The sequence below is a fragment of the Lissotriton vulgaris genome, chromosome 9 (genome assembly GCF_964263255.1).
Source record: "Lissotriton vulgaris chromosome 9, aLisVul1.2, whole genome shotgun sequence".
Taxonomy (NCBI): domain Eukaryota; kingdom Metazoa; phylum Chordata; class Amphibia; order Caudata; family Salamandridae; genus Lissotriton; species Lissotriton vulgaris.
The window spans coordinates 1,127,945,071-1,127,972,124 of NC_141697.1; the positions used below are offsets into that span (position 1 = coordinate 1,127,945,071).

At 42.5% G+C, this 27,054-nt stretch overlaps 1 protein-coding gene across 2 annotated transcripts in view; it reads right to left on the minus strand.

The window, feature by feature from the left end:
• The window catches only part of CACNA1D (calcium voltage-gated channel subunit alpha1 D), a 1,282,477-nt gene that overhangs the window by 592,465 nt on the left and 662,958 nt on the right, over positions 1–27,054 (minus strand). For both annotated transcript variants that reach the window (XM_086939145.1, XM_086939146.1), the window contains exons 11-13: positions 23,772–23,798; positions 19,825–19,985; positions 94–319 (exon numbers count right to left, since the gene is read on the minus strand). In XM_086939145.1, coding sequence (XP_086795271.1) covers positions 94–319; positions 19,825–19,985; positions 23,772–23,798 — 414 coding nt within the window. The remainder of the gene's footprint in view (positions 1–93; positions 320–19,824; positions 19,986–23,771; positions 23,799–27,054) is intronic.

The window sequence follows — 27,054 nt, forward strand, 5'->3', positions numbered from 1 at the left end:
ACATTTACAAAACATATCTGAAGTAATGGCAGCTGTGATGATGCGTTCAATTGTTTAGTAGATAAAAAAAAAGAGCATATCTTTTTTGCTTACCTCGTTACTTTAAAAATACGTAATAGTCGGACACATCGGAACACAGAAATCCCCAAAGGTGACATAATTTCCAGCTCTACCAATATGGTTTCAGTGATGCCTCCGCAGACCACAAAACAATCAAAACGATTGAAGAGAGATACAAAATAGGCTTGGAGACCAAGGCTGTACATCTTCACCAGCATTTCACAGGTGAAGCATCCCAAGAGGACTTTGTTTGCAATATCTGCAACAGGCAAAATAAACATTTACAGTCTTTGGTTCACTACATTATTATCTATCAAATTTGCATGTACAACCATTTTTTTTACATATATCTCTAAAAAATTACCCTCATATTTTGTTACAATACACACGCCACACATAGGACTTACCAATTGAATGTAAAAAAGTGGACCTCATTTAGCGAATGACAGGCCGTCCACTACTTAGCAATTTTGCTGGAATGGCAGTGAGCTTTAATTGCTAAAAGTGCTTTCACCAACATGATGGGAGCACTTTTAGCGAAAACAAACAATATCAGCTAGACATTCATGTCATAGTAGCATGGTATAGCTGTCAACTATTTTTTTATTAGGTTTCACCTGCAGAGCGATTCCACTGTGTTGTGAAATCTCTTGCATTTAATATATCTTAAAAGGGGGCTCTTATCAGTTCCCATGTCCGAATTACTTTGTTTATTTGCTTTTGTGTGGAGCTATTTTTTGTTAACTTCCCTTGGCTGTGTGCATTTACGATACTTCTACAAAAGCTGTTGCCACTGTTTAAACCCCATTCACTGTCAAGATAAGATCTCTTCCCACAGAAAAGGCAGGCAGCTTCTAACAGTATGCTGGAATGCATTATTTTTATTACTTCGTTGTATAAAGCAGCTGCTTTAGCCTTGGAATTTTGTGGCATTTTCTGTTCATGCCTCATTACTTTTCTTTGCACTTTGCAGGCATGCTCGGATTGCATTTTTCAACTTAATCTATTTGGTCATTATTATCAAATTTTAAATGTTGTCATGAATAGTGCATGTTAAAAATAAGTTGCTGTACAAGAGCTATGCTATATTTGACTACCAAACAGGCAGCCACAATTGCAGTTGCCTTGCAGAGAACAGCGTCATGATTTGAATGGTGCAGTGTCAGGCCCAAAAGTTGTCACAACTCCACTAAACACATAATATTGCAGTATTTGATTACTAAACAGGCAGTCACAATTGCAGTTACCTTGCAGTTAAAAGGGGCTTGATTTGAGTGGTGCAGCAGGTGCAGTAGCACCAGAACCAAAATCTCTAGGCACCCCACCAAACACCTAAAATTGCTACATTGTACTACTAACCAGTTGCCTTGCAGATAACAAGGTCATTATTTAAATGGTGCAGCAAGTGAGGTAGCAACTGCCTAAAAGTTGTCAGAACTCCTTTGAACACATAATATTGCTATATTTGACAAGTAAACAGGCAGTCACAATTACAGTTAAAAGGGACTTGATTTAAATGGTGCAGCAGGTGCAGTGGCACCGGGCCAAAAAGCTGTCAGAACTCCTCTAAACACCTAATATTGCTATATTTTACTACTAGACAGCCAGTCACAAGTGCAGTTATCTTTCCAGCAACAGGGTCATTATTTGAATGGTGCAGTAGGAGCAGTGGCACCGGCCCAAACTTTGTCATAACTCCTTTAAATACACAATATTGTTATATTTGACTACTAAACAGACAGTCATAAGTGCAGTTAACTTGCAGTTAAAATGAACTTTATTCAAATGGTGCCGCAGGTGCAGTAGCACTTAGGCCAAAAGCTCTAGGGAACCCGTTAAACATAGATTATTGCTAAATTTGACTCCTCAACAAGAAAGTCACAAGTGCATTTATTTAGCAGGCAAAAGGGTCATGATATGAGTAGTGCAGCAGATGCGGTAGCATCAGGACCAAAAGCACTAGGCACTCCACTAAGCACCTAATATTGATGTATTTTACTACTAAATAGGCAGTCACAAGTGCAGTTACCTTGCAGACAACATGGTCATGATTTTAGTGGTGCAGCTGGTGAAGTGTCGCCGGTCCCAAAAGTTGTCAGAACTCCTCTATACACCTATTATTGCTATGTTTCACTACTATGCAGGCAGACACAATTGCAGTTATCTTGCAGTTGAAAGGGGCTTGATTTGAATGGTACAGCAGATGCAGTGGCACTGGGGCCAAAAGCTGTCGGGACAACATTGAACACCAAGTAATACTATATTTAACAACTAAATAAGCAGTCACAATTGTAGTTACCTTGCAGGCACTCAGGTCATGACTTCAAAAGTGCAGTTGGTGCAGCAACACCAGCTTCCAAAGCTATAGGAACCCCTCTAAACAGGGTAACACGGGGCCAAAATTTGTCATCATAATTTCTCTAAACACCAAATATTGCCATATTTTACTACTAAACAGGCAGTCACACATGCAGTTATCTCGCAGACATTATGAGCATGATTTGAATGCTGCTATTACATCAATTAATTCTAATATTTTCATCTTTAATTTAATTTTTCTAAATGTTGCTATTACTGACTCGCACCATGCCACAAGTAACAGCCCACTATATTGCGTTTTTGTACATTAACATGACATAACTCTTTAACAGACTTTCTGTAACTTATATCGTAGAACTACTAAGCAAGCTACAACTTACAACATAAACAGCTTATTATTTTATTTTTTTCACCATATCGCATGGCACTGGCATACTTCCCAAGGAAGTTAGTTTTGCTCTCTGCTGCCTCCCTGAACTGAGTCATCAGCAGCAATCGGCGATTGGGTCCAGAAGGGGTAGGGGACTGGAGTTGTTCAGCGTCAAGTGCACCCAGATGTTGTTCTATGCGGGTAATAGTATCTCTCAGTGCTTTCAATATCCCGGAGTGTTTGGAGATGTATACCCCTCTAGCATATGCCTTAAAGGCTTCCCACAAGGTCGCCCTTGTGCTGACCGAGCCCTCATTAAGCTCAAAATATGTCACTATAGCTTCACGCAGTTCTGTTGAGAACACAGCATAATTTAAAGCCTGACCCGGAAATCTCCATTGTCGTTCATTACCTTTGGGTCTGGGAACTCGTACTTGAACATAAAGGGGGAGTGGTCTGAGTACGTTCCAGGAAGGTGAGTAGTAGATCTGAACCAGGACGCCATATTAGGAGAGACAAACCAGAAGTCAAACCGTGTCCTGGTATAGTGCATGTATTCTAGATCGTTCTGGCTGTGCATGCGCATATGTCTATCAAGCCCAGTGAGCTGCAACGATCCAGTAGCACACTGCAAGCCAGGGGTTTAGTATAAGAGGAATTTGCTGTGCTGTCTTTCTCCGGGATAAGGAGAAGATTGAAATCTCTGCCCACGCAGTTATTTTCTGCACCCAGTGAGAGGAATAATGGAAGAATTCAGGATCACCAACATTGGGTGAATATAAACACAGTAGAGTAATACCGTAACCCATTAGTCTCCCAGTGACTAGGGTATAACAACCTTCTCTATCGGCAGCCAATCCCGGTGTGTGAAGGGCGGGGCTGAGGCAGGACACACTGGAAAGCGAGCGGTTAACGCTCTAGACTCTGGCACTTCCTGGGCTATTTAGCCCCTCGTCGGCTCTAGCGCGCAGCGTTGGCGCGCAGGGTGTCGCCTACTCCTGCGCCTAAGACGAGCCGAAGACCAGCCCGTCCGCGCCCGTCCGCGACAGGACGGGGCTAAGGGGCTGGAGATTATGGCGCGCCCATTACATGCCCTGTATACATCGCCTACCACACAAAGATCATACACTTCACAGGTATTGCTTGCGATTCGCGCCGATATGACCCATGCCTGTACTATTGGTATTGACACTCCCGTTGATGGTCCTTTTTCATGTCATAGATGCCATATGCAGTTTGATCTTGATACGAATTTGAACAAGCATTCACAGGTAGCTGAGGCCATACTAGCCAGAAGACAAGACTTTGCTCCTATTAATATACCGGGAGATAACTCCATTATGTGGAATAAAAATCTACTCTGCAATATTCGATCTTTAGTGAAGCACTCCACACAGGTATGGGATCTTATATTGACTGAGGAGCCAGACCTCTGTTTTTTAACAGAAACCTGGCTTAAGCCCCATTTGGTTCCAGCGATCACACTTAGTGTCCCATTAGGATACAAGATTGCCAGGGTTGACCGCGTAAAGAAAACTGGAGGGGGGGTTGCAATTGTTTACAAAGAGGAATTGAACCTAACTATCCTGGAGGAAATTAGTAATCCTCAAATGGAATTACTCATTTTTAAACTCAGTCCTAATCCCAGAGATCAAAGGAAGGGTGCATTGTTGTATAGACCACCAGGTCCGATTGGGACCTTCCCAGTCGTGCTAATAGAGGCTTTAGCACCATTTGTACAAGATAATCAGGATTTCCTCTTGGTAGGGGATTTTAATGTCCATAGTGAGCTAGAGAACTGTAAGGAGGCAAGAACACTCCTTATGGACCTAGACTCCCTAGGACTGAAAAAGATCAATGACGGCCCCACTCATGAGGCAGGCCATACTTTGGATTTGGTAATGTCCAACTCACCTTTAATTAAATGTATGCCTCCTGAACAAGTAGAATGGACAGATCATTTTATCTTAAAGTTCCATACTGCCACCAATAATAAGCCTCAAAAGCGGAGTATTCTGGCCACTAAAAGGAGACCCTGGCATAAACTAACGGTGCAAGCCTTTAGAGATCAGTACAAAGCTCCCCTGTATGGACTCACTACAGGAGATATTACAACAGAGTTGTACAGGTTTGAGGAGGCAGTTAGGGATGCAATAAATTCTACTATCCCCCAGAAAATCTATAAACCCCGCCCAGCTAAAAAGCAAGAAATCTGGTTCTCTGAAGACCAAAGATCTTTGAAACAAAATACTAGAAAACTGGAAAAATTATGGAGACGGTCTAGAAGGCTGGAGGATAAAACACTCTACAAATCCTCTCTTAAGTTGTACCATAAAACCATCAGGACTGCTCGGAAAAATCATATTGCAGCACAACTTATAGAGGCAGGGAAAGATTCTAGAGTTTTGTATAACATCTTACAAACCTTTACCAGACCAGCAGCCTGTGAGACTGTTGAGGTAGCCACCCAAGAGCTGTGCAATGAGATCTCTACCTTCTTTATGAAGAAGATAGAGGCTATCTATGAGAAGATAATGGCCTCAAAGACGGCTGAGGGAATGAGTAATAACAACAGATCCCAGTCGAGTGTACAATCAGGACCACCTACTCAATGTCTCTCTAGTTTTCCTCCTATTTCTTTGGAGGAGGTAATCTCACTGGTTGCACAGATCAAGAGTGGAAGTCCTTATGATAGCATTCCTGCCCGTATCTTGCCTAAGCTGGTAGAAGTTCTTGGACCAGAAATCCAGAACTTGATTAATCTTTCCCTCTGTACAGGGCAGGTCCCTATGGACTGGAAGAGGGCGTTAGTAAGGCCACTGAGGAAAAATACCGCCATTCCCTGGACGGAATTGGCGAATTTAAGGCCCATTTCTCTTCTCCCCTTTCTGGGGAAAATTATAGAAAAATATGTAAATCGCCATTTATCCAGTTACATTGAGCTAGTAGGTGGTCTGGATCCATCCCAGTCGGGCTTTAGACCAAGACACAGCACTGAGACCACCTTGCTGTCAGTCGCAGACGATCTACGCATGTTCCAGGATAAAGGTCATTCTGTTATCCTGGTTCTGCTGGATCTGTCTGCGGCGTTTGACACCGTGTCATACGACATCATGACAACCAGGCTAGTTAACATCGGCCTGGAAGGCAAGGCGTTGTCATGGCTGAGGAGTTTCCTGACAGGTCGTACCCAAAGGGTCACCCTGGGGGACTATCGGTCAGAGGAGTTGGAGATCTCTAAGGGGGTGCCACAGGGCTCTTGTCTGAGCCCTACTCTTTTTAATATCTATGTGGCCCCCCTAGCTAACATCATGAGATCGTATGGATTTATTCCTGTGTCATATGCAGATGACACCCAACTCCTCTTTCCTTTTGAAACCCTTACGGGGGAGGTCAGGAACTCCTTTGCCCAGGGGATGAAGGCGGTGGCACACTGGATGGCATCTAACCTCCTGCAGTGTAATGTTGCAAAAACGGAGGTGATGCTGTTCGGTGAGGCCAAACTTCTGTGGACCCCAGACTGGTGGCCTCAAGATCTTGGCCCGGCTCCAGAGCCCAAGCAGGTAGTGAAAAACCTTGGCGTCCGACTTGACCAGGAGCTTTCATTAAAACATCATAGCAATCAAGTGGTGGGCTCTTGCTTCCATATCATCGGGATGCTACGAAAGGTTTTTCCTTTACTACCAGACTCTACTAGGAGAACTTTGGTGCAGGCCCTAGTATTGAGTCGCTTGGACTACTGCAACGGGCTGCTGCTGTCAACAAATGAAGCGGTAATCTCTAGACTCCAGGTGGTCCAGAATACTGCTGCCCGTCTGGTCCTGAACCAGCCCTCTCGCACCCCCTCTAAACCCCTTCTGGAGAAGTTACATTGGTTATCCATCAAACAGAGGGTGAAGTTTAAGATCTGCTGTACAATGCATAAGTGTCTACAGGGAAATGGTCCAGCATATTTGATTAATAAATTCTCCTGGTACACACCGACACGCTCTTTGAGATCTAGTGAGCAGGCATTGTTACAGATTCCAAAATTTAGAAAAGTAAGACAAGGGGGAAGATCTCTTACGGTTGCTGGTCCAACCTTGTGGAACAGCCTCCCACTGTTTCTGAGACAGTGCAAGGACCACCTTCCTTTTAGGAAGCAATTAAAGACATTCCTTTTTCAAAATTGATCTATGCTTATGGTTAGGGTCTGCTAGTTGCTTTTTTGGCTGCCAAAGGCGCGGAGATACTCCTTCGGGAGGTGATCCTAGCGCGGTATAAACACGCAAATAAATAAAATAAATAAATATCATTGTGCACTTTATGTAAGGGCAAGCGCTTATGTATTAATATAGCAGTACCTCTAGAATATGTACTATAGTTCGCAAAATAACGGTGAACCACCCAGCTGGAAGCAAGGAGGTAGGAGAGGCAGGGGATAGGTGGGTTTCTTGGAAAAAAGCAATATCAGCTTTGAGCCTTTGTAAATAATTTAACACATGCTGTCCCTTCCTGGTGTTGTTGAAGCCCCTAACATTCCAAGTGAAGAAATTAACATCTGAAATAGTACACAACCTCTCCGCCATCATACCTAGCAACATAATCTGCAGACTGTAAGCATAGAAGTATCTTATTACACAATGAGTAGCAGTGAATTAACTGTCTCAGAAACCCCCCTCCACCCATCCCTGCAAATACCTTTGCAGGGAAATCCCTTATTGAAAACTCTGAAAAGTGCCTCATGTAATCTACACGATTGGACAAAAAACTACAAGGTAAGATACACCCTCAACTCAATAACAATTAAAACGTGTTATACAGTGGGGGTGTGGCAATGCCACGCCAAAATCCAAAAGGTGCAATATTCCTAAAGGTGACACTAGCACCTCTGCATACTGTAATTATTGAACCTCATCCACAATATTTCAAACCTTAGATGGACTACTCATTGGAGAGAAGTTCCACACTGGCCGCTGATCCACTGTGTGGTGGGTAGCACCCCGATTTATCGGTGATTCTGCATCCGTCACTTCTTTTATAGGCTTTGCAGAATTCTTGTACCGCTTGTGGCGAGTCAGAAATGCGAGATCGACCCTCTATGTCCACACGGTCCCGAGCTGGGTAGATCATGCCATATCTAAGGCTCAAATTGCGGAGCTTTGACCCCAGAGTATTTCCCCCTAGCATCCTGCACCATGGCAGTGAAATCAGGATATAGAAACAGAGTGGAGCACTGCCACGATAAGGTGCCAAGTTCTCTAGCCAGCCTCAAAGCAGTGTCCTTGTTCCGGAAATTTAGTAGGCAGGCTATAATGGGTCTCGGTGGACAGCCTGGGTTAGGTCTCCGACCCAAGGAGCGGTGGGCACGTTCTATCAAAAAGGTGTTGAAGGCCTCCCTGCCAATAAAGGCCCGAAAGAGGGGTCTCTAAAATCACATCCATACGAACGGTATTTGTGGACTCTGGCACCCCAAGAATTTGTATATTGTTGCGCCTACTACGCACCTTCAAAGCTTTGTTGTTTATGGCTATTTCCTTAAGGATTCTTTCCATTTTGTCTAGGTGCTTAGTTGACTGGGCCGCCCCGTCCTCAAAGTCCGAAACCCTGCCCTCAGCGTTGTCCAGGCGCCTATCGTGGACATCTAATGTGGCCCTCATTGTGTCCAACCTTTTTTCAAGGTCATCATAGTGGCTGTCCAATGCTTTGAACCCAGCTCGCAGTTCCTGCAGAAGTGCACCAGATCCAGCAGGAACGTCACTAAGGACAGCCAACTCCATTCCACCCTCCGCCATGTCACTATCCAGATTCCTGGACTGCTCAACAGGTTTGGGGAAATGCAACAGCCTTTGCTTCGGGTCTCTCCGACCTATCCCTCAGGTAGCGGTGCGATGGATTGATGGGCCATCACTCGCTTTCGTATGTTTCCCAGAAGAATGGTCAAAACAGTGATCACTGGGCTTCCACGTGTTCACAAGTGCCGCTTCAGTCTCAACCCAGCCAGGCCTCATATCATGGGAATGGCGCTAGGAAGCCATGCCACCGTCCTGCTGTAACACTACGCAGCACACCGTGAGATGCGCCAAGCTACTGGATCACCAAATTCTGACACTCCGGCACTCACGAGGCACCAATTGCGGGTGAGACTCAATGAAATTATATAAGCCTCACCTCAGCGGGAGATCAGGCGTCTCATCCCCCACAGAAGAGCACCAATGCTGTTATGGCTGCCGCGCTGTCACCACATTCAGCGCAGCTGCATGAGGGTAGGACACCGATGGCCCTCCTCACTGGAGCTGTCCGGCCCAGCTGTATGGCTGGCCCCCAGGTTCACCCACGGCCCCTGTCCCCGCTGGGCCTCCGGGGCTAGGCAGGTCTAAGGAGCAGTGTCGGAGAGCAAGGTAAAGGGCACCGAGAGGGCAGGGCACAGTTATCATGACCAACTCACCTATGGGATCAGAAAGTACAGCGGGCGTCCCACTGCCGGAGGTGCAGTCGCAGACTCACAGGGGAGGTCCACAAGGCCATCGATCCAGGGCAGGCCGTGTCGGCATAATGGTGGCAGTGCACGACAATCACTTCAATCCTCAATCTTTGTCAATTCTGTCGCTGGGAGGCTGTCTGGACGCTCCGTATGCCACCACAGGCCAGTGCATAGCATGGGGCTGCTGGGCCGCAATTTTTTAAGCAAGTGGGTGAGCGGATGAGTTAGGATTCCGGGTTAGCCTGGCAGAGCTTCAGTGCCGCATGGCCATTACGGTCAGCTGCCTGGCTATGCCCACCAAAACCAGCTATTATTTATCACAAAGGAGCAACCTAATGCATTTACCAATGCTTGTTTTCTAAAGGCAACCCCACAAAGCAGCGTTTTTGTTTCTGGAAAATAAAATAAAATTCTCTAACAGCATGGTAGTTTTAGGGTGGGGCATTTTTCTAACCATGACTGCCATGCTAGGCAGGGAAACTGCCTTAACAACGCAGGCTCAGCCACGCGTGTCGTTTCCCCGCAAGCCATACTATGCTTGCCTTAACCACGCATATGCCTTAACAGCACATATGTGTGGTTAGAGCAATGCGCAGTATAGTTGTTGAGTGGATGGGCGGAAGAGGAAGACAGGAAGAGGAAGGTCAATCGGGAATCGAGCAAGGACGCAGTGAAATAAGAGGGGCTGGGGCCGTGTCTTGGTGAGGATTAATTTCTGGGAGTGGGTTTAGGTTTTAGGACTCAGGAAGTGGTTGGGGTAGTTAGCAAGTGTAGGGTACAGTTTTTAGGGCTCAAAGCCGGAGGGGCTGGGGTCGGGGTAGTGAGCAGGTGTAGGAGACAGTTTTTAGAATTCAGGGCAGTGGGGCTGGGGCCGGGGTAGATTTTAGGGTAGGGTGGGGGGAGGCTGGGTCGTGGTCCTTCAGCGATGTAGGGGACCAATTTTAGGGCTCAGGGCAAGGGGGCTGTAGTCTGGTAGTTTCTTTGGGGTGTGGGGCTCACTTTTATGGCTCAGGGCATGGCAGGGGGAAAAGGGACAGTTTACAGGGCAAGGGGCAGTTTTAGACCTCAGGGTAGGGGGCTGGGTCTGTGTAGTTTCAGGATGTAGGGTACAGTTTCTAGGGCTAAGGGGGGGGCAGGGGCAGTGTTTAGGATGTGGGTATCATTTTTAGGGCTCAGGGCAGGGGGAAAGGGACAGTTTACAGGGCAGGGGTATCATCTTTAGCATGCTTGTTCCCTTACCCATCATATCCTTACCACAAAATTGTGTAGTAAAGGCATGCGTGGCGAAGGCATGCATGGTACAGACACAGTCATGGTATGGACCACGTGGTACAGGCATGCGTTGTTCAGGTATGCATTGACCCATCTTAAAACCTGCTAGACATTGCGGGCCTTTACATAAAAATATGTTTGCGGGCGAGATTTCGGAAGGCCCACTTGAAATGAAATGGGTCTCCCAGCGCATTATCAACCAGTGGTCGCACATGAATCAGAGTGTTTCTGACAACAGAACCTTCCATGGCTCTGCTGCTGGAAACATAATGCTCTAAACGAGGTGAGAAATCCATCAGTTTTTGGCAGACACCCCATTATCTCTCAATGAGGCTCTATGTTTATTGCCGAGTTAAAGAACTCTAAACACTATAAACATGGTAACAACTTAACATTCCAGTATTATTGTCAGATGTATATTTGCAATGTTGTTAAACCTATTACCATCCAGATGAGCATTCAGATTTGTTAATTACCAACTTCTCATTGTTGATGTTTACAAAGGTCAATCCAGTAACATTACATACATTCAGCAGGTAATGCATTGTCAGAAAGATTGCACGGCGTCCAAGTCATGTGATTAGTGCCATTAAACTAGTAGCTGTCTAAATTATAGTCATGGAGGACACCTTCGAAGTGAGCCCATCGTGGGTCACATACTTTCTCATGCTTCTTTGTGTATCCACGATCATTGTTCTTCCGCCTTGGTGCAACAGCCCATGCCTGGAGCCACCAGCTCAGGTGAACAGCTAAAACGGTAATCGTGGAGGAGTGTGGCTCATTGATTAGAGCGGCAGACCCTGATGCAGAGGTCTGGCCCGGGACCAGGGTTCAATTCCCTACGCGGCAGGGTCCTGAGCCCAAAATGTCCACGGACTCGATAATTCTTGACTCGGTGCCTGCTCTAATCATGGGGTCCCACGCTGCAACTCTGGGCAATAGCTTGCTTAATCTCCACTACGGCGGCCCACCCGCTGCGGGATGCCTGGCTTTCACCTTGGGGATGCCCAGTAGGGGTTATCTCACAGGGAAAAAGCCAGGACGGGTTCCCAAGGCAAGCGCCTTGATGCCTTCGGGTGATACGTGCGCTATATAAGTCGCAATACATTTACATTTACATTTACATCGGGTGAGCAAACAATTTGAAAGTGCCCCGTCATGATTTAAAACTGAGTAGGAAATGGCTAGTTCTAAATAGAAATATAAACAATTCACAGCCTAGGTTGTTCAAATATAACAAGTAAACCTTTATTTAATTGCACCAATTGTTAAAGATGGTATTCGCACCATTGCGATAATCCAAGTGTGTAACATTTACCAGAAATCAATAATCGTTAATAGCTAAATGTGTATATCAATTTGCACATATAATTCAGCAAAACCACAAAAATTATAAATGCCAGTAACACCCAGCATTTACAAACAACCCGCTGTGCGTTCCAAACGTTAGTAGCACTACATGTACTCTTAAAACATACATTCAGGAACACCTCACGGCGCTGATCAATATGGATCCTAGATATCCCATGACCGATCAGTACACAGTAATGCACGCCAATGATCCCACTTTTAGTGTTTTGGGAATAGGTCATGTTGTTGTCAACACACATGGGGAGATTGGGAATTGGCACTTAGGCAAATGGAAGCTAGATGGATCTGTTGATTACTGGCCACAACATATGGTCATAATAAGGATGACAAGTTCCATTATTTCTTGGGTTAACTGAGTGGCTATGCATTGCTGTGGCCTGTTAGGCTGCAAGGGACGATGTTGCTAAGAAAGACTGGGCACATTTGGATAAGAGTAATTGGGCCATACATGAGTAATTTAAACTTCAAGTCATGTACTTTGACATAGTTTCTGCTGGGTCATGATATTGAAATCTAGTCAAACTGATCCAATTATATTGATAACTGCTAACATGGGCCTCAGATTAATTATTGGTAGCTGTTATTTGTTCTTATGCATGCAGGGGTCCCGGATTCTAATCGGTTTGAAAGATAGGGTTGGGCCAATTCTGATCCTCACAGTTTTTGGGCATGCTCAGTTTTAATTTCTGATGAGTGAGTATGGATATCTGCCACTCAGGCTTCGAGTTTTTGGTTGATAATGGTCATCCCTTGAGCCCTTCCTCTCTTTTTATATAAATCATCTTTTTTCTTTCCCTAGTGGTTTATTTGGGAGGAGGATGTGTCAAACGATTTTGTTTGACCGTACACTGTTAATCCTTATCAACTGTACCAGGCATTTTATTCTTGCTTTTATGCTATGGCAGCGATATTGATTATGCTATGGCCCAGGCCCCTTTTCTTAACCCCTTGCATGCTCATGAAGGCCCCCGACCGTCATGAGTCACGGTGGGTATGTGCGGAGGACAGCCAGGAGCCAGCCGAATCCTGCCCACTATTCAAATTGCCCGAACAGTGCAAAAAATGAGTGCAGCAGTCAATTCCAACATGTCTGCCCTTTATTTTCAGGTTTTGCATTAACTTTTGTAAACACAGAGGAGAAACTTATTTAGCATCTTGGTGGTGATTGGGGGTGGTCTTTATGAATAAGAGGCGTGACTGCCACGTGTTCTAACACAGTCAGAATTCCTATAGAGGACGATCATATTATTGTTGGTGAGTTGTCTTGAGGCTTCCGTATTGCTTGGATGGTGTCAGTTTTAAGCTTTAAGGTACAAACAACTTGCATGCGGACCTTTAAAGCTGTACTAACTTGTTTGTGTTTCGATCATTTTGAACTGTTGATTTTCTGTCAACATTAGGACTTGGACTCAATGAACGAATTGAGCCATATCTTGTTATGTCTTCGTATTTTAGCATGTTTAACTAGGAATAAGTTTATTTTCTTGTTAAGGACCTTTATGAGAGTGTCTATGGTGTATTTAAATGTATACACAGGAAGTCCATTTTAAGCTAACATTTGGTCCTGATTACACATATCACTTTTCTACCTTTCCCTTTTTATTCTCTTTCCTGCATTTTGGAATGTACAGCGGGTCATTGTTTATAAACGCTGGGTATTACTGGCATATATAGTTTTTGCGTTTTGGCTGAATTATATGTGTAAATTGATATACACATTTAGCTATTAACGATTATGGATTTCCGGCATATGCTACACACATGGATTATTGCAATGGTGCGAATAACCTCTTTAACAATTGGTGCAATTAAATAAAGGTTTTCTTGTTATATTTGAACAAACTAGACTGTGAATTTTTTATATTTTTATGTGGAACTAGCCATTTCCTACTCAGTTTTAAATCATGACAGAGCATTTTCAAATTATTGTGCACCCGATGACCGTTTTAGCTGACCTCTATCACTTATCGCCCTTCCCCATTCGTTTTAAGATTCTTTTGATGTTTTTTTTTTTTATATTGTGCATTATACCTATTTTTATATATATTATCAATAGGCAGATTTGATGGGAGTACGTTCCCCATGGACTACTGATATTTTGGAGTTTCACTAAAGTAACGCTATACTATTGATACCAAGATATTTAAGAGGTATGTTTGAATTTCCGAAATGGGAGGAATTTTTTGCAAATGGATAGTGACCAATATCCGGCCATTTACAGTGAATTGAAAATTTGGTTTCTGCTATAAATGCAACATGTTTAAATGTATTAAGATATGTTCCTTAGGCACTATGTATGCTTTAAGTAAGCTCTATTCCCTAATTAGTCACAATACAATCATAACATATTGTTCAAGTGGGGAGGTACCAAACTTTAGTACCTGAGGGTAACCACATGAAAGATGAGACGTGTATTATGTATTGTATTGTCCTTGGCTACTTTGCATTGCTTTCTTTTTTTTTTGATTAGTGATCTTGTCCTGTGTTTAGTATTTAACGTCAAATGTTTAGATTTGTGTTGTATATATATGTTTTTGTCCTTGAAGTCTTAATTATTGGCTTGTAAATAGTTTAATATTACATTGTACAGTTTGTTTGTGTTAGTCCGGTGCTTTCTATATTACATGTGTATTTTCTTATCTCCTCATCCGTATTTCTTTTTTCTGTAATGTGTTTTATTTGGTATGTGGATGGTTTATTTGTATTTATATGTGTCTTTTATATGTTGTCTACAGTCCTGAAGAAGTTCAGAAAATTAATTCTTTTGATTAGTGATCTTGTCCTGTGTTTAGTATTTAACGTCAAATGTTTAGATTTGTGTTGTATATATATGTTTTTGTCCTTGAAGTCTTAATTATTGGCTTGTAAATAGTTTAATATTACATTGTACAGTTTGTTTGTGTTAGTCCGGTGCTTTCTATATTACATGTGTATTTTCTTATCTCCTCATCCGTATTTCTTTTTTCTGTAATGTGTTTTATTTGGTATGTGGATGGTTTATTTGTATTTATATGTGTCTTTTATATGTTGTCTACAGTCCTGAAGAAGTTCAGAAAATTAATTTTTCCGAACGAAACGCGTTGGCTGGTCGTTTTTTTCTGTATTTATATGCTTCAAGAGAGAAATAAAAGGATTGATTTGGGTCCTACAAAGATACCTCGTCTTGATACTTATTGAAAGAAATATATGAACATTTCCCTGGTGCACCATTCCATCCAAAGTATCAACATTATATAATTGGTATAATTTATTAAAAATTAAATTATTAAAATAATGATATAAAATTATACATAAAATTATATTAAAACTTATGTCAATGAATAAATAAATATATTTTAAATACTTACCACCCCAGTACCCTAAAAATCCTACAATCTTAAATACATTAATAACCGGTAAAAAATAATAAAACACATCATTTGAAAAAAATGAAAACAATATCAAAGTAACTATTGTTCAAAAAATCTTAGAGTATAATTAATACCCAAATTATTACAAATAATTAAATAATTAACAAAATCTAATTAAAATTCTACTATCATATTTTTTTAAATGTCTATTAAATGACAAAGAAACTACCTCATTGAATAATTAATTAATAAATGAAAGCATATAAAACATTAATAATCAACAACAAAATGGTTATGTAATGAATTTCCACATTCCCCTAAAACCCAATCACCCATCAAAAGACACTTACATACAATAAAATAAACTTAAAATATAATAGCAAATAAAAAACTCTTAAAATGATTAGACATACTTAACATTAACATAATAACATCTTATAATACAAAAACTAATAAGACCGAACAATGTAATAAAAAATGCAGGGTAAAACTAGATGTTAGAAAATGATACAGAAAACTTTTAAAAAACTATATTCTTACTTTCTATATTTCGCACCACGCCATTTTTGACATAGCATTATTTTTGGCAGGATATGTGTGTCTCAAAATATGTTTGGAACAATATTTTCTGATGTCATGTCAGCTCTGAACATTATGACTGTTCAGGGACGATGGGTAAGTCAGTTCCATTACTGGTCCATTACACTTGGTGATCATTATAGGGATAGAAGGTGGGGAGACACATAAGTAACACCATTGTTTAGAGGCATATAAATACAATCATGCAAGAGAATGCACTGGGATTCCATCAAGTAAAAGATATTAAGATTATAGCAGAGGGTGTACTTGTCTTCTGACCGAGGGCCCTCTCCTAGACTATCAGTTAAAAATTAGGTGAGACACTTTGGAAATATCAGCCAACTACTATGAACAAAGCCTGCTAAGTACTAAAAGGGGATGGAGGAACCTTGTAGCTAGGATAGACATAATACCCTTGCCATTTTCCGGATCTTCCCCGCCTGCGTATTAGTTGTATTAATTGTATGGACTGTGACTAGTCAGGGACCAATCACAGAAACAGTTCATTGTAATTGTAAAGAATTTGTATGGTGCGTTAAACTAAGAAGCATCAAAGCGCTAATAGAGATAAGAACTGAGTGAGGGGGTCCTTAACAGAGAAAATCTAACCAACCATGCTGATCTGATTGAGGTCTATTTTAGGAATAACCACGTTTTAACCTGCATACGGAAGATCAGGTACCATTTTTAAACTCCAAATATTCTCCTGGAGGGAGTTCCACAGCCTGGCGGCTGCACCTTTCCACTCTCGCCCCCCCCACCTAACTTTCCTACACCTAGGGATTCTCACATTGTTACGACCAGCCGATCTTGGAGGTCTACTCGAACATACCAATTAAAGACATTCCTCAGATAGATCGACCTCAGCAGATTGAGAGCCTTGTGAACCAAGCAAAGGGCTTTGAAGGACACCCGCTTCAGCAATGGCAGTCAGTGGAGAGTTCTCAGTCCCTCCCTGGTTAATGGATATTCACCAAAGGGAAGTGAATGCGCAACACCTCAGCCTGCTGGAAAAGTATACAGAAACGCATTAAATAATGAAGGGGCAGGTATTAAATTTCCACTCCATCGAGAAAAGTGAATGAATGAAGGGTAGATAGGGCCATCAGTTTAGTGGTGAAAGGAACAGGGAAAGGCAATTCCCACTGGAAGGAGGACTTATAGGTGGAGGAAGAAATCCAAATGATTCTGAGGATTAAAGCACAGAGAATCAAAGTATCAGAGCATAAGCAACGAATAGGCTGATAGCTTACCCCCCCAAATATTTAAAGAGATCCAACCAATCTTTACCAGTTTATGCTGCAGGCCTAGAAAGAGGGTGGGACTCACGACTCATATTAGGTGGCAGTTTGATCTAGTACAAACATACTGGAATGAAGTGCTTGACCACAAGAGACAGGGTTTTTAGGTGCAACAGTAAAACCGGATCCAATTTTACCACTTGTAGGAGGGTGGAGTTGTGTCAAGGGGATAAAAACTGAGAAAAGTCTTATATACCAAATGCTTAGAACAGCCAATCGACTAATCACTGTGCAATGGAAAACAAAGGCAGCACCAAACGGCAGTGGACAAATACCCTTTGGCAGACTCAGACTCTCAAAAAAGTACACACAATATTCAGAATACAAGCAATGCCTCTGTTAAGCTCTGGAGCCCACTGATCGAACATCTGACATCATTAGCCCAGCTGAGAGACTTCCCATAATGAATAAAAGCTCTGCAGCTTTTTAGTCTGAGGGATAAGTAAATGGCTAATCATGGCTTACTGTACATTTAAAGAGGGGGGAAAGTAAGTCCCTAACTGGTTGAAGCCACGTAGGAAGGGAGGACTTCCCATAAGTTTGGAGGATGGTGTGTGGGTGGGAGGTTATGTGTTGAAATTTAAGGAATGTTAACCCATAGGAAAATATAAGGAAAGTAGCACTGAGAACAGTATAGAGGGATTCGATACTGTATTATACTCACAAATCTGTTATGTTGATAAAGCCCACCAGGGCATTTTGTTGACATGATCCTTGCTTGCAAACAATAAAACTTTTCACACGAAAGTGAATTCTTGCTTTAGAAGTTAATTTCTAGTAACAACTTTTGTGATGGCAGATTCACAATGCTGCCGTGACATGGTGATCTGTAGCCACTTATTTTTCCTCGTTAGAGACTCTCACTGTGCCCTTGGAAAAACCCCTGACACTATGGCTGGCATGTATAAATACCTTAGAGGGTTATTTAAGGAATTTATTCCTCCACGATAGTGGTTTGGCAGACTCTCTGCAAAACCCTAAATGAGGCACTATTTTCTTTCATCCATGCATTTTCTAAGGCACCTTTGATCATATTCTTACTCAAGTCAGAGAGCTGTAATACAGTATATTCTACTAGATGTACAGACAATTATGGTTCCGGACTACTAGGTTACAATACATTTTAAACAGTAATAAAAAGTGCCAATATCCTTTGTAATTCACTGCATTATTTTAGTGGAAACCAACATTATAATTAGTGTTTTATATATCATATTGTAGTAGTATGTTGTTTTGTGACTGGCATTGCTTAATTTGAGCCTGTTGTTGCAGGTGGGGCCTACCAGCACAAAATCTAATGGGGACAGGCATTTATTTTTACCTATCACACTTTGACCCAGAACAAGAGAGAGCAAAGTCAAAAGGGGGAAAGAAGGAGGACTAGAAAAACTGAAAACTAACAATGAAGTAAGGCAATGATGAAAAAGACCATGACAGAGTAAGATAAAGGACTAGGAAGTCTAGGGCAGTGGATTAAAGCGGCATGAGGTGGAATCAAGACCACACATCCTTGATATTCGGCACTCTGACCTTTGATAGTGCCGGCCATGGTCCTTCAGGGAAATACTTTTGGTTATGGCACTCAGGACTTGATTACAAGTTTGGCGATAAATCGGACCGCATAACCCATAGTGGAGGTGCAGTGGCAGCCGGGGACCACCGTACCAGTGGTCTGACCGCCATATTACAAGTACGGCAGTCAGCCCATTTTGGGATTTGCACAACTGCCAGTAGCGCGGGGAACAAAGGTGCCCCTGTACACTGGAATGGATGCAGGGGGGCACATGCTGTGTACATGGCCGCCCAGTTCCTGCACAGCATGGACTAACCACTAAAGGCCGTACAGGAATTTGCTTTGGCATTCACCTTGTGGTGCCTTTTTGGGACACAATTGCACCGCAATGTGAACGCCAAAGTACAGTAGAGAATTGGTATTTGAGAATCGCAAAAGGGGATGTAATGAAAAATTCGCCAATATTTTGTGATTCCTTGGCATTCCCTAATTGCGATTTGCAAATTGTGAATCGCAATTACGGAATACCTTCCCGTTCAATCTTATGGGCTATTAGGCCCATAGGAATGAATGGGAAGACATTCTCAATTTGCGATTCGCAATTAGAGAATCGCAAATTGAGAATGCAATTTCAAGGGTGCCAGGGTTTCAAAAGGACACCCTGTTGCACCCCTGAAATGTGTATGTGTACATATGTGGCGCACATACATGCCCTAAGGGCATGTATGTGCACCACATGGCACTTTGAAAAATGCAAAAAAGTGCATTTTTCAAAGAAATCGCAAATTACCACCAACTTGAAGTTGGTGGTAATTTGCGATTCCTTAATGCCAAATCGCAATTTTTCTGTGTTTCCTACATTGCATTTAAGGAATCATAATTTGCGATTCCTTAAATGCAATCGCAAAATAGAAAATCACAATTTTTGAGATTCTCTAATGTGCGATCCCCTTTTGGGATGATACATCCCAAAAGGCCATTTCCCGTTCGCAAATGGGAACAGGGCTTGATACATATGCCCCCTAATCTGGCTGGTGGCCGGCGGTCGTCTTTGGCGGAGCAGGAGCGGGCGGTGGTGTGCGGCCCTGCTTCCGCACCACCAAAGTCATAATCAGCTCCTTCCTCTTTTACATACTAAGCACTGGAAATAATCAATATGATATATCGCCAAAAAGTCAAATGACAAAATTTCCTGTAGGTTAAATCAATTCATTCTTCAGTTTTACCTTGGATTTGTGTCAACCAGTTGGGCTGGTTGTAATGTTCAGATGATATGGTTAGTGTGTTCAGGAAGACTAATACGATAACCAGCCAATAAAAAGACACCGACTTCACCGCAGCTCTGCACCTTCTTCGATTAAATCGGTTCCAGCGACGCCAGCGTCGGCTGTCAAAGACATTGTCATTAGAGTTTAGGTGATTGAAACACTAGGTATCAACTGAAAATGTGAATGTTTTACAAAGAAAACAATAAAAAAACATGACAATTAAGAAGCAGATAATCAACCACCATGGACACAGGGCTCTGCTCTAAGGTATAGGGCATGGATCAAGGCCAGTCCCTGTGCCTTGGTCTCACAGCTCAAAACCAAACGCCATCATCAATGCAATCAGGGCAGGAGAACAGGGTATAGGGTTAAATTAGCTTTAACATTTACTGAGGAAACCTTCTTTAGGGTTTATGTTATGTCGAGGTTATGCTGCAAGAGGATACCAAAAACATCAGCTGTCGTTATAATGTGTATACCACACAAACCCAACATTTCTTTTCATGACAGAGTTGAGGTAGCTCTGCAAGTTCATTACCCACAATGCTCAGCTCTTCACATCCCACAAAAAGGCAAAGATGACATCATCAGTAACATAATTGAAGCAGCTCATGAGCAAGTCAGTTCCTGCAACCACGGTCTGCAGGGCAAGCAAAGCACGAACCAAGTGGGCTCTAGAGGAAGTGGTGCTGATAGTACCTGCACCAATACTTATGTAGCATTCAGAGCAAAATGAAAACAGCAGGCGCCCATGCCTGGTGGACGGAGCACACACACCTCGGGACATTTTTTAGAGACATGCCCAGCAGGCCATGTGCTAAGCACAGTTTATTCACAGATTAAAAGGGCCAGACAGCAACAGTACTGGGTGATTTCAAAGAACTCTGCACCAGGCCAGATGTATGGCAGACTGGAGGGGCAATGACCCCTTTATAATAATTACTCATGCAATGTAGCGGTTACTGATGCAAGTGTAGCAAAATGTACTTGCCATGTAATGACTTACACTGTGTACTGCCTGTGATTTAGTGCCTCCCACTGTAAAATGTGTGACTTAAAGAGTGCACCCTGTCTTTTCTCTTGTAAGTTGACCGCTTGTCAGTTTAAGGCAGAAAGACTTGTTTCTGCCAATTTCACATTTGATGCTTGTCTGGGTCTCCTGGTGCGACTCAGAGCATGATCCTGTCGTACCGACCTCTCTTCCAACCACTTCTGGAAGGAACTTTTCATTTATGTTATTTATTTATTAACGGTTTTATATAATATATACCAGATCTAAAATTGGCACCAAAGTGCTTTACCTAGGATATCTCAGCTATTACACTGAATCACACATTGATAAAACAAAATCGATTTAAAATGGAGGCCCGCACTTAACCATTAGTGTTTGTTAATGTACATTTCCTGTGAAGGACCCACAGCTAAATAAACAGGTTAATTGCAGTGATTTCTACACTGCGCAGAGTAAGCAATTTTGCATATTTCTTGAGATTTAGCATAGATGGTGTTTTCCTACAAACAATCTGATGAGTGACGCAAAAAGAATCTAATTTCTTCCCTCCCCTCTTTGTAAATGTGATCACTGTGGATTTGCCAACGGGATCAATAAACATTGGAGTGTTTCTGATGATCTGTTTTAGCTTTTTGTTCTTTTCCTACACTTTAGTTATTAAAATGATTTCAAATTACCCGCATGTGTGTGCTGTATACGTTTCATATATTCAAACTTGAAATTAACAATGTGGTTAGAATACTTAATGCAAAATGTAAAAACATAATGGCAGTATATTAAGTGTTTCCTTTTCACCTGTAACGTTGACTACTCATCGTACTCCATTTTTAGGTCTAAGGGGCATATTATCAAGAATGGCGTTAAAATTATCTACCTAACAGACCTATTATTTCCAATATACATACAGTGGGCTTTGGGTCTGTCCCTTTCAACTATTGGCTCTCACCTGATGCCATTGGCTGTTTTGGTGTATCCTTTCGCCTCCAAATGGATGCATAGAGTGTAATGCATGCAAGACAATGTCACTTCTGCCTCCCTCTTACTTTGTTGGCTCCTCACTGCTAACATGAACATAATTCAAACTTGGGCATTATATTCTGTGTTCCCTTTTCATCCAAGATGTTGACTATTCATCACACTCCATTTTAGTCAAGGGTTGATAGTGCGACTATCTAAATAGGCCTATATACATACAGTAGGATTTGGGTCTTCCCTTTCAACCAATAGCTCTCACCTAATGCAGTTGTCTGTTTTAGTGTATCCTTTCGAATCCAATGGGATGCAATAAGTATAATGCATGTGAGATAATATCACTTCTGCCTCCCTTTTAGTTTATCGGCGCCTCGCTGTCAATACGAACACAAATGCACACTTGTGTACACCTGTATTTACATGTTTTAGTACATTAATCCCAGGGTGACTGGCTTTGCCAATGCTTCTTTGCTCAATGTACACATAATAATGTTTGATCAAAAGGAAAGAATAGGGTTGCGTTGCCCCTTCTTCTACCAGCTCAGATATGACTTAAGTAAAGTTTACACTTACTTTTAAGCTTACAAGAGGTAACACTCTTTTTTAGATCAATCCTCACCATTGCCCATTTGTAGCTCTCTTACACACCCCACACACCAGCAAATACTCCCAAACACATATACACCTTACTGACTCTTACAGCCCCACCCTACGGCCACCGCTTTCTATCTCTCTCAATCTCAATATTTTCCTCTGTCACTTTATCTTTCTCTAATTTCTCTTCACTGGTCTTTCCTCTCTCCTATAACCCACTACACCCTCTAATATCACCCTGCACACTCCCCCATGCTGTATGGCGAGTCCACAATCGCCAGAAAGAACTTCCATGACAGGGTGAAGGCCTTCTCTACCTGGATGAGAGACAGCTGCCTCAAGCTCAACTCAGACAAGACCAAAATCCTTATCCTGGAACCCAACTCCACCGCTTGGGGAAACCCCTGGCGGTCCGCCACATTAGGAACTTCTCCACACCCAAGGACTACATACAAAACCATGGCATCATACTGGACTCCTCGCTCACGATGAACCGCCAGACCAATTCCGTCTCCTCATAATGCTTCAACACTCCTCACCTGCTTCGAAAGACCTTCACATGATATCACTTGGGCCAGAAAACGCACACACTCATCAGCAGCAGACTCGACTACGACAACACATTCAACGCAGGTGTCACTCAGAAACTCCTCAGGAAACTGCAGAATGTTTAGAACGCCACCGCTAGATTGGTCCTCAGCATCCCCCGCTGCAGTCACATCTCCAAACACCAGCGAGAACTCCACTGGCTCCCAGCCAACAAAAGAGTCATGTTCAAGCTCCTCACATACGCCTACAAAGCCCTCCACGACACCGAACCAGCATATCTGAACCACTGCCTCTCATTTAACGTACCCAGCAAACACCTCCGTCTGCCGAACTGTCCGTTGCCACCATCTCTTGGATCCGCAAAACCAGGACCAGAGGAAAATCCTTTTCCTACCTCGTCCCCAAAACCTGGAACACTTTGCCTCTCCACTGCAGGCTATCTCTGTCGCTGACCCAATTCACGAAGGATCTCAAGACTTGGCTCTTTGGCTGAATCCCAGCGCTCAGTAGGATATGCAGCCCCCCAGCACCTTGAGACCCTCAAAGGTTACACTTAACAAATACTGCTTGATTGAATAATTGAGCTCTGCTGTGATATATCAACGTGAAAAGGCAGTATTTTCTGACAGGGCATATATTACTTACTGTCTGCACAACCAGCAAACAAGCAAATTAGGGAACAATAAAGAATTTCATATTTTTTCAACTCACAAGTGTTACATTCATTCCATGCAATTTTAATAAATAAAATTATGGATCAAAAAGGTAATACATTTACCTGCACTTTGACTTTGAGAGGGACAAACTGAAAAAGAAAGTATGTGTATAAATTACATTTTACAAACAATTTAAATCAAGAACAAGAGGATATCATTTGTGGAGAGCATGTGGCTGTAAACCCAAACTCCAAAAATTAAAAAATAAATCTGCACATTTCAGAACAAATATGAAGTCAGTGTATTTCTTAATGGCATCTCACTTTCAGTCTCATGGTAGACATGTATGGGCTAAGAAGAAAGAAAATCATTACACGGAGACTCGAATTAAAAAAAACGCTGAGCCTAGAAAAATATACAGGAATATTTCTATTGAGCAAATGATGAAACACATCATTGACAACTACATCTTGTTTATTCTTTTTCGTTAGATTTGTATCTCAAAAGCATGTGGTACTGTAAGAGCAATTTAATTGATAACTTCACTTATATCCAATCTTCTCTCCCTCCTTTTCAAGGAAAGAACAAGTAACATCCAATGTCCAGAAATTGGGATTAACATTATATTTATTTAGCAGAAGTATTAATTCAATCAGAAATCTTTTAAATAGCTACTATGATGTTACATAGATCTATAAGGACGGGGTACATAACCAGGTTTAGAGAAAGTGTGTTGTGTGCAATACCTGCACCAGTTGAGTGAATTACACTGCCTAGCGTTAGGGAGTTCCAGTGCAGGGGCCTAAAAGGAGGAAGCATTAAAACTTAGATGGCAATGCAAGGGCGCAAGCTTGTGACTAGAAGACTGAGGTTGACGGATATGAGATTTGCCGTACTTGTAAAAAGAAATAGGATATCAGAGATGCAATTTGAAACTGAATTTCTTTTAATGCTTCATGTCCATAGACCTGTCAACTTGTGAAAGTGCTTCACTGTATGGAGATGGTGGGACCTAAGAGGGGCAGTGCTTTGTGCTGAGCAGAGTCTGAGGCACTTTAACAACCTTCCGCCCTCCAAATGAGAAAAAAAAGCAATGCTTCTGAGGCTCCCGCCGATCTCCTGGGGAGGTTTTACACCCAATGTTGTGTGATGCACTGTGGCACAGAGTGAGTTGTAAGGTCTGGGTAAGAAAGATAAATAAGAGAATATTGTTCAGATTGATTAATTGAGGCTTTCACTGCCTTTTATCCCATCAAATAAGAGGGTATGGGTCGTTGAGGGAGATGTTAGATATCAATGATGTCGTCGATGATGCCATGTAAGATGTCATCGGTGACGTCATCAATGATGTAATTGATCATGTCATGAGTGATGGGATATGTGAAGTCATAAGCAGTGCATGGCAGGCACAAGTTGAAGTTACTTCTGTAAACTATAACTGGTGAATTTCAGTGTTTTAATGGGGTTTTTAGACATATGTTTTAATCTCAACACCTAATTTTCAGTGTATATATATATATATATAAAATATCTATCTATCTATCTATCTATCTATCTATCTATCTATCTATCTATCTATCTATCTATCTATCTATCTATCTATCTATCTATCTATCTATCATTCTATCTATCTATCTATCTCTGGTTGGCAGAGGTATCCACCCTGTCCAAGCAGGAACTCAATCCTAGTCAGGGTAAGTACACACTAAACAATCATCTTTGCTCACCCTCTGGTAGCTTGGCACAGAGCAGTCAGGCTAACCTAAAAAGGCAATGTCTAAAGTATTTGTGCACACACATACACAGTAACACAGTTAAAACACCACAAAAAGAATCTGCACCAGTTTAGAAAAATAGATATATATTCTGGTCAAAACAAAGAAATACGTCAAAAATAGCGCATAGAAGCAAATAGCACTTTGGGGTTACTGTAGGTCGCGCTGGACCCGGACAAAGTCAAAGGTTCAGGCAACCCACATCAGACCGCAGGCAGGTTACAGGGCACACGCAGGGTACGTTGAGCAAAGTACCTTAATCCTTGTCACTGAACGAAATGCAACAGTGGTGAGGCGTTCTGTGAACAAAATGCCAAGTCAGAACATGAGGGTGATGCACCGGGTTAATCCACACTAGAAACAATGTGTTGATCTTCTCCACGCGCTGATGACAAAGCGTTGATCCTTGAAGCAGTGATTCTATAGGCAGATGGCGGTGCCTAGTGCCGTACACAGGGTCCAGACCTCGCAGCAGTGGTGATGCAGGGATTCCAATGTTGTACCAGGCGATGTCGAAGCACAGATTCTGGTAGATGCAGCACTTTCAACTCACATCCAAAGGCCCTGGACTGGATTAGTATTACTTGGCAGAGGAAGGCTTACAGCAAGTAAAGTCCAGGTGCTGGAGATATATCCCTGAGACTTCAGCAACAGGGGGCAAGCCCACAAGCCCTTGGAGAAACTTAAGTCCTTAGGATGTAGAGAGCAGGTCCAACACAACAAAGCAGGTAGCAAAGTGGCAGTTCTTCCTACAGCACGGCAAAGCAGTTAGCAAAGTGGCAGTCCCACAGCAGCTCTTCTTCCTGGCAGAATACCCTTAGTTCCAGAAGTGTTCCCAGTACATGGTGTCAGAGGGCCAGTACCTTTAAACATTGTAGCCTTTGAAGTCGGGAGACATCCAAGAAAGGTCTTTCTAGTACACAAGACCCTTCTCTGACCCAGCTCCAGACTCGCTACAGGGGGGTATGCAACCCTTTCTGTGGGGACAACAAACAGCCCTTTCAGGTAGAAGTGTCCATCCCTCCCCCTCACCCTGCTCAGGCAGATCCATCAACATGCAGGTGACCACTGATGCACACCTACTCTTCCTTTGTGTGTGGCTGTCTATAGGGAATGCAGAAGCCAAATGTCACCCACCCCAGACGTGAATTCCAGAGGCAGGCAGAAGGCACCAGAGGATTTAAGTAAGGAAATGCCAACTTTTTAAAAGGTGCATTTTCAGAACTGCAATCTAAAAACCAACTTCACTAAAAGATGTTCTTTTAAATTGTGAGTCCAGAGACACCAAATTTGGTTTTCCTATCTTTTTCCAATTGGAAGCTACACTTTAAAAACTTTACAAGGCAGCTCCAATGTTATCCTATGGGAGAGATAGGCCTTGCAGTAGTGAAACATGAATTGTGAAGTATTTCACCACCAGGACATGTACAACCTAACAGTACATCAATCTCCTTTTAAGTACACTGCACGCTGCCATTGGGTTGTCAAAGGCCTACTCTAGGTGTGACTTATGTGTACTAAAAGGGAAGGTTTGGGCTTGGCAAGTAGGTTAACTTGCCAGGTCGACACAGCAGTTTAAAAATGCACCTACAGGCTCTGCAGTTGCAGGCCTGGTACATGTTTAAATGGC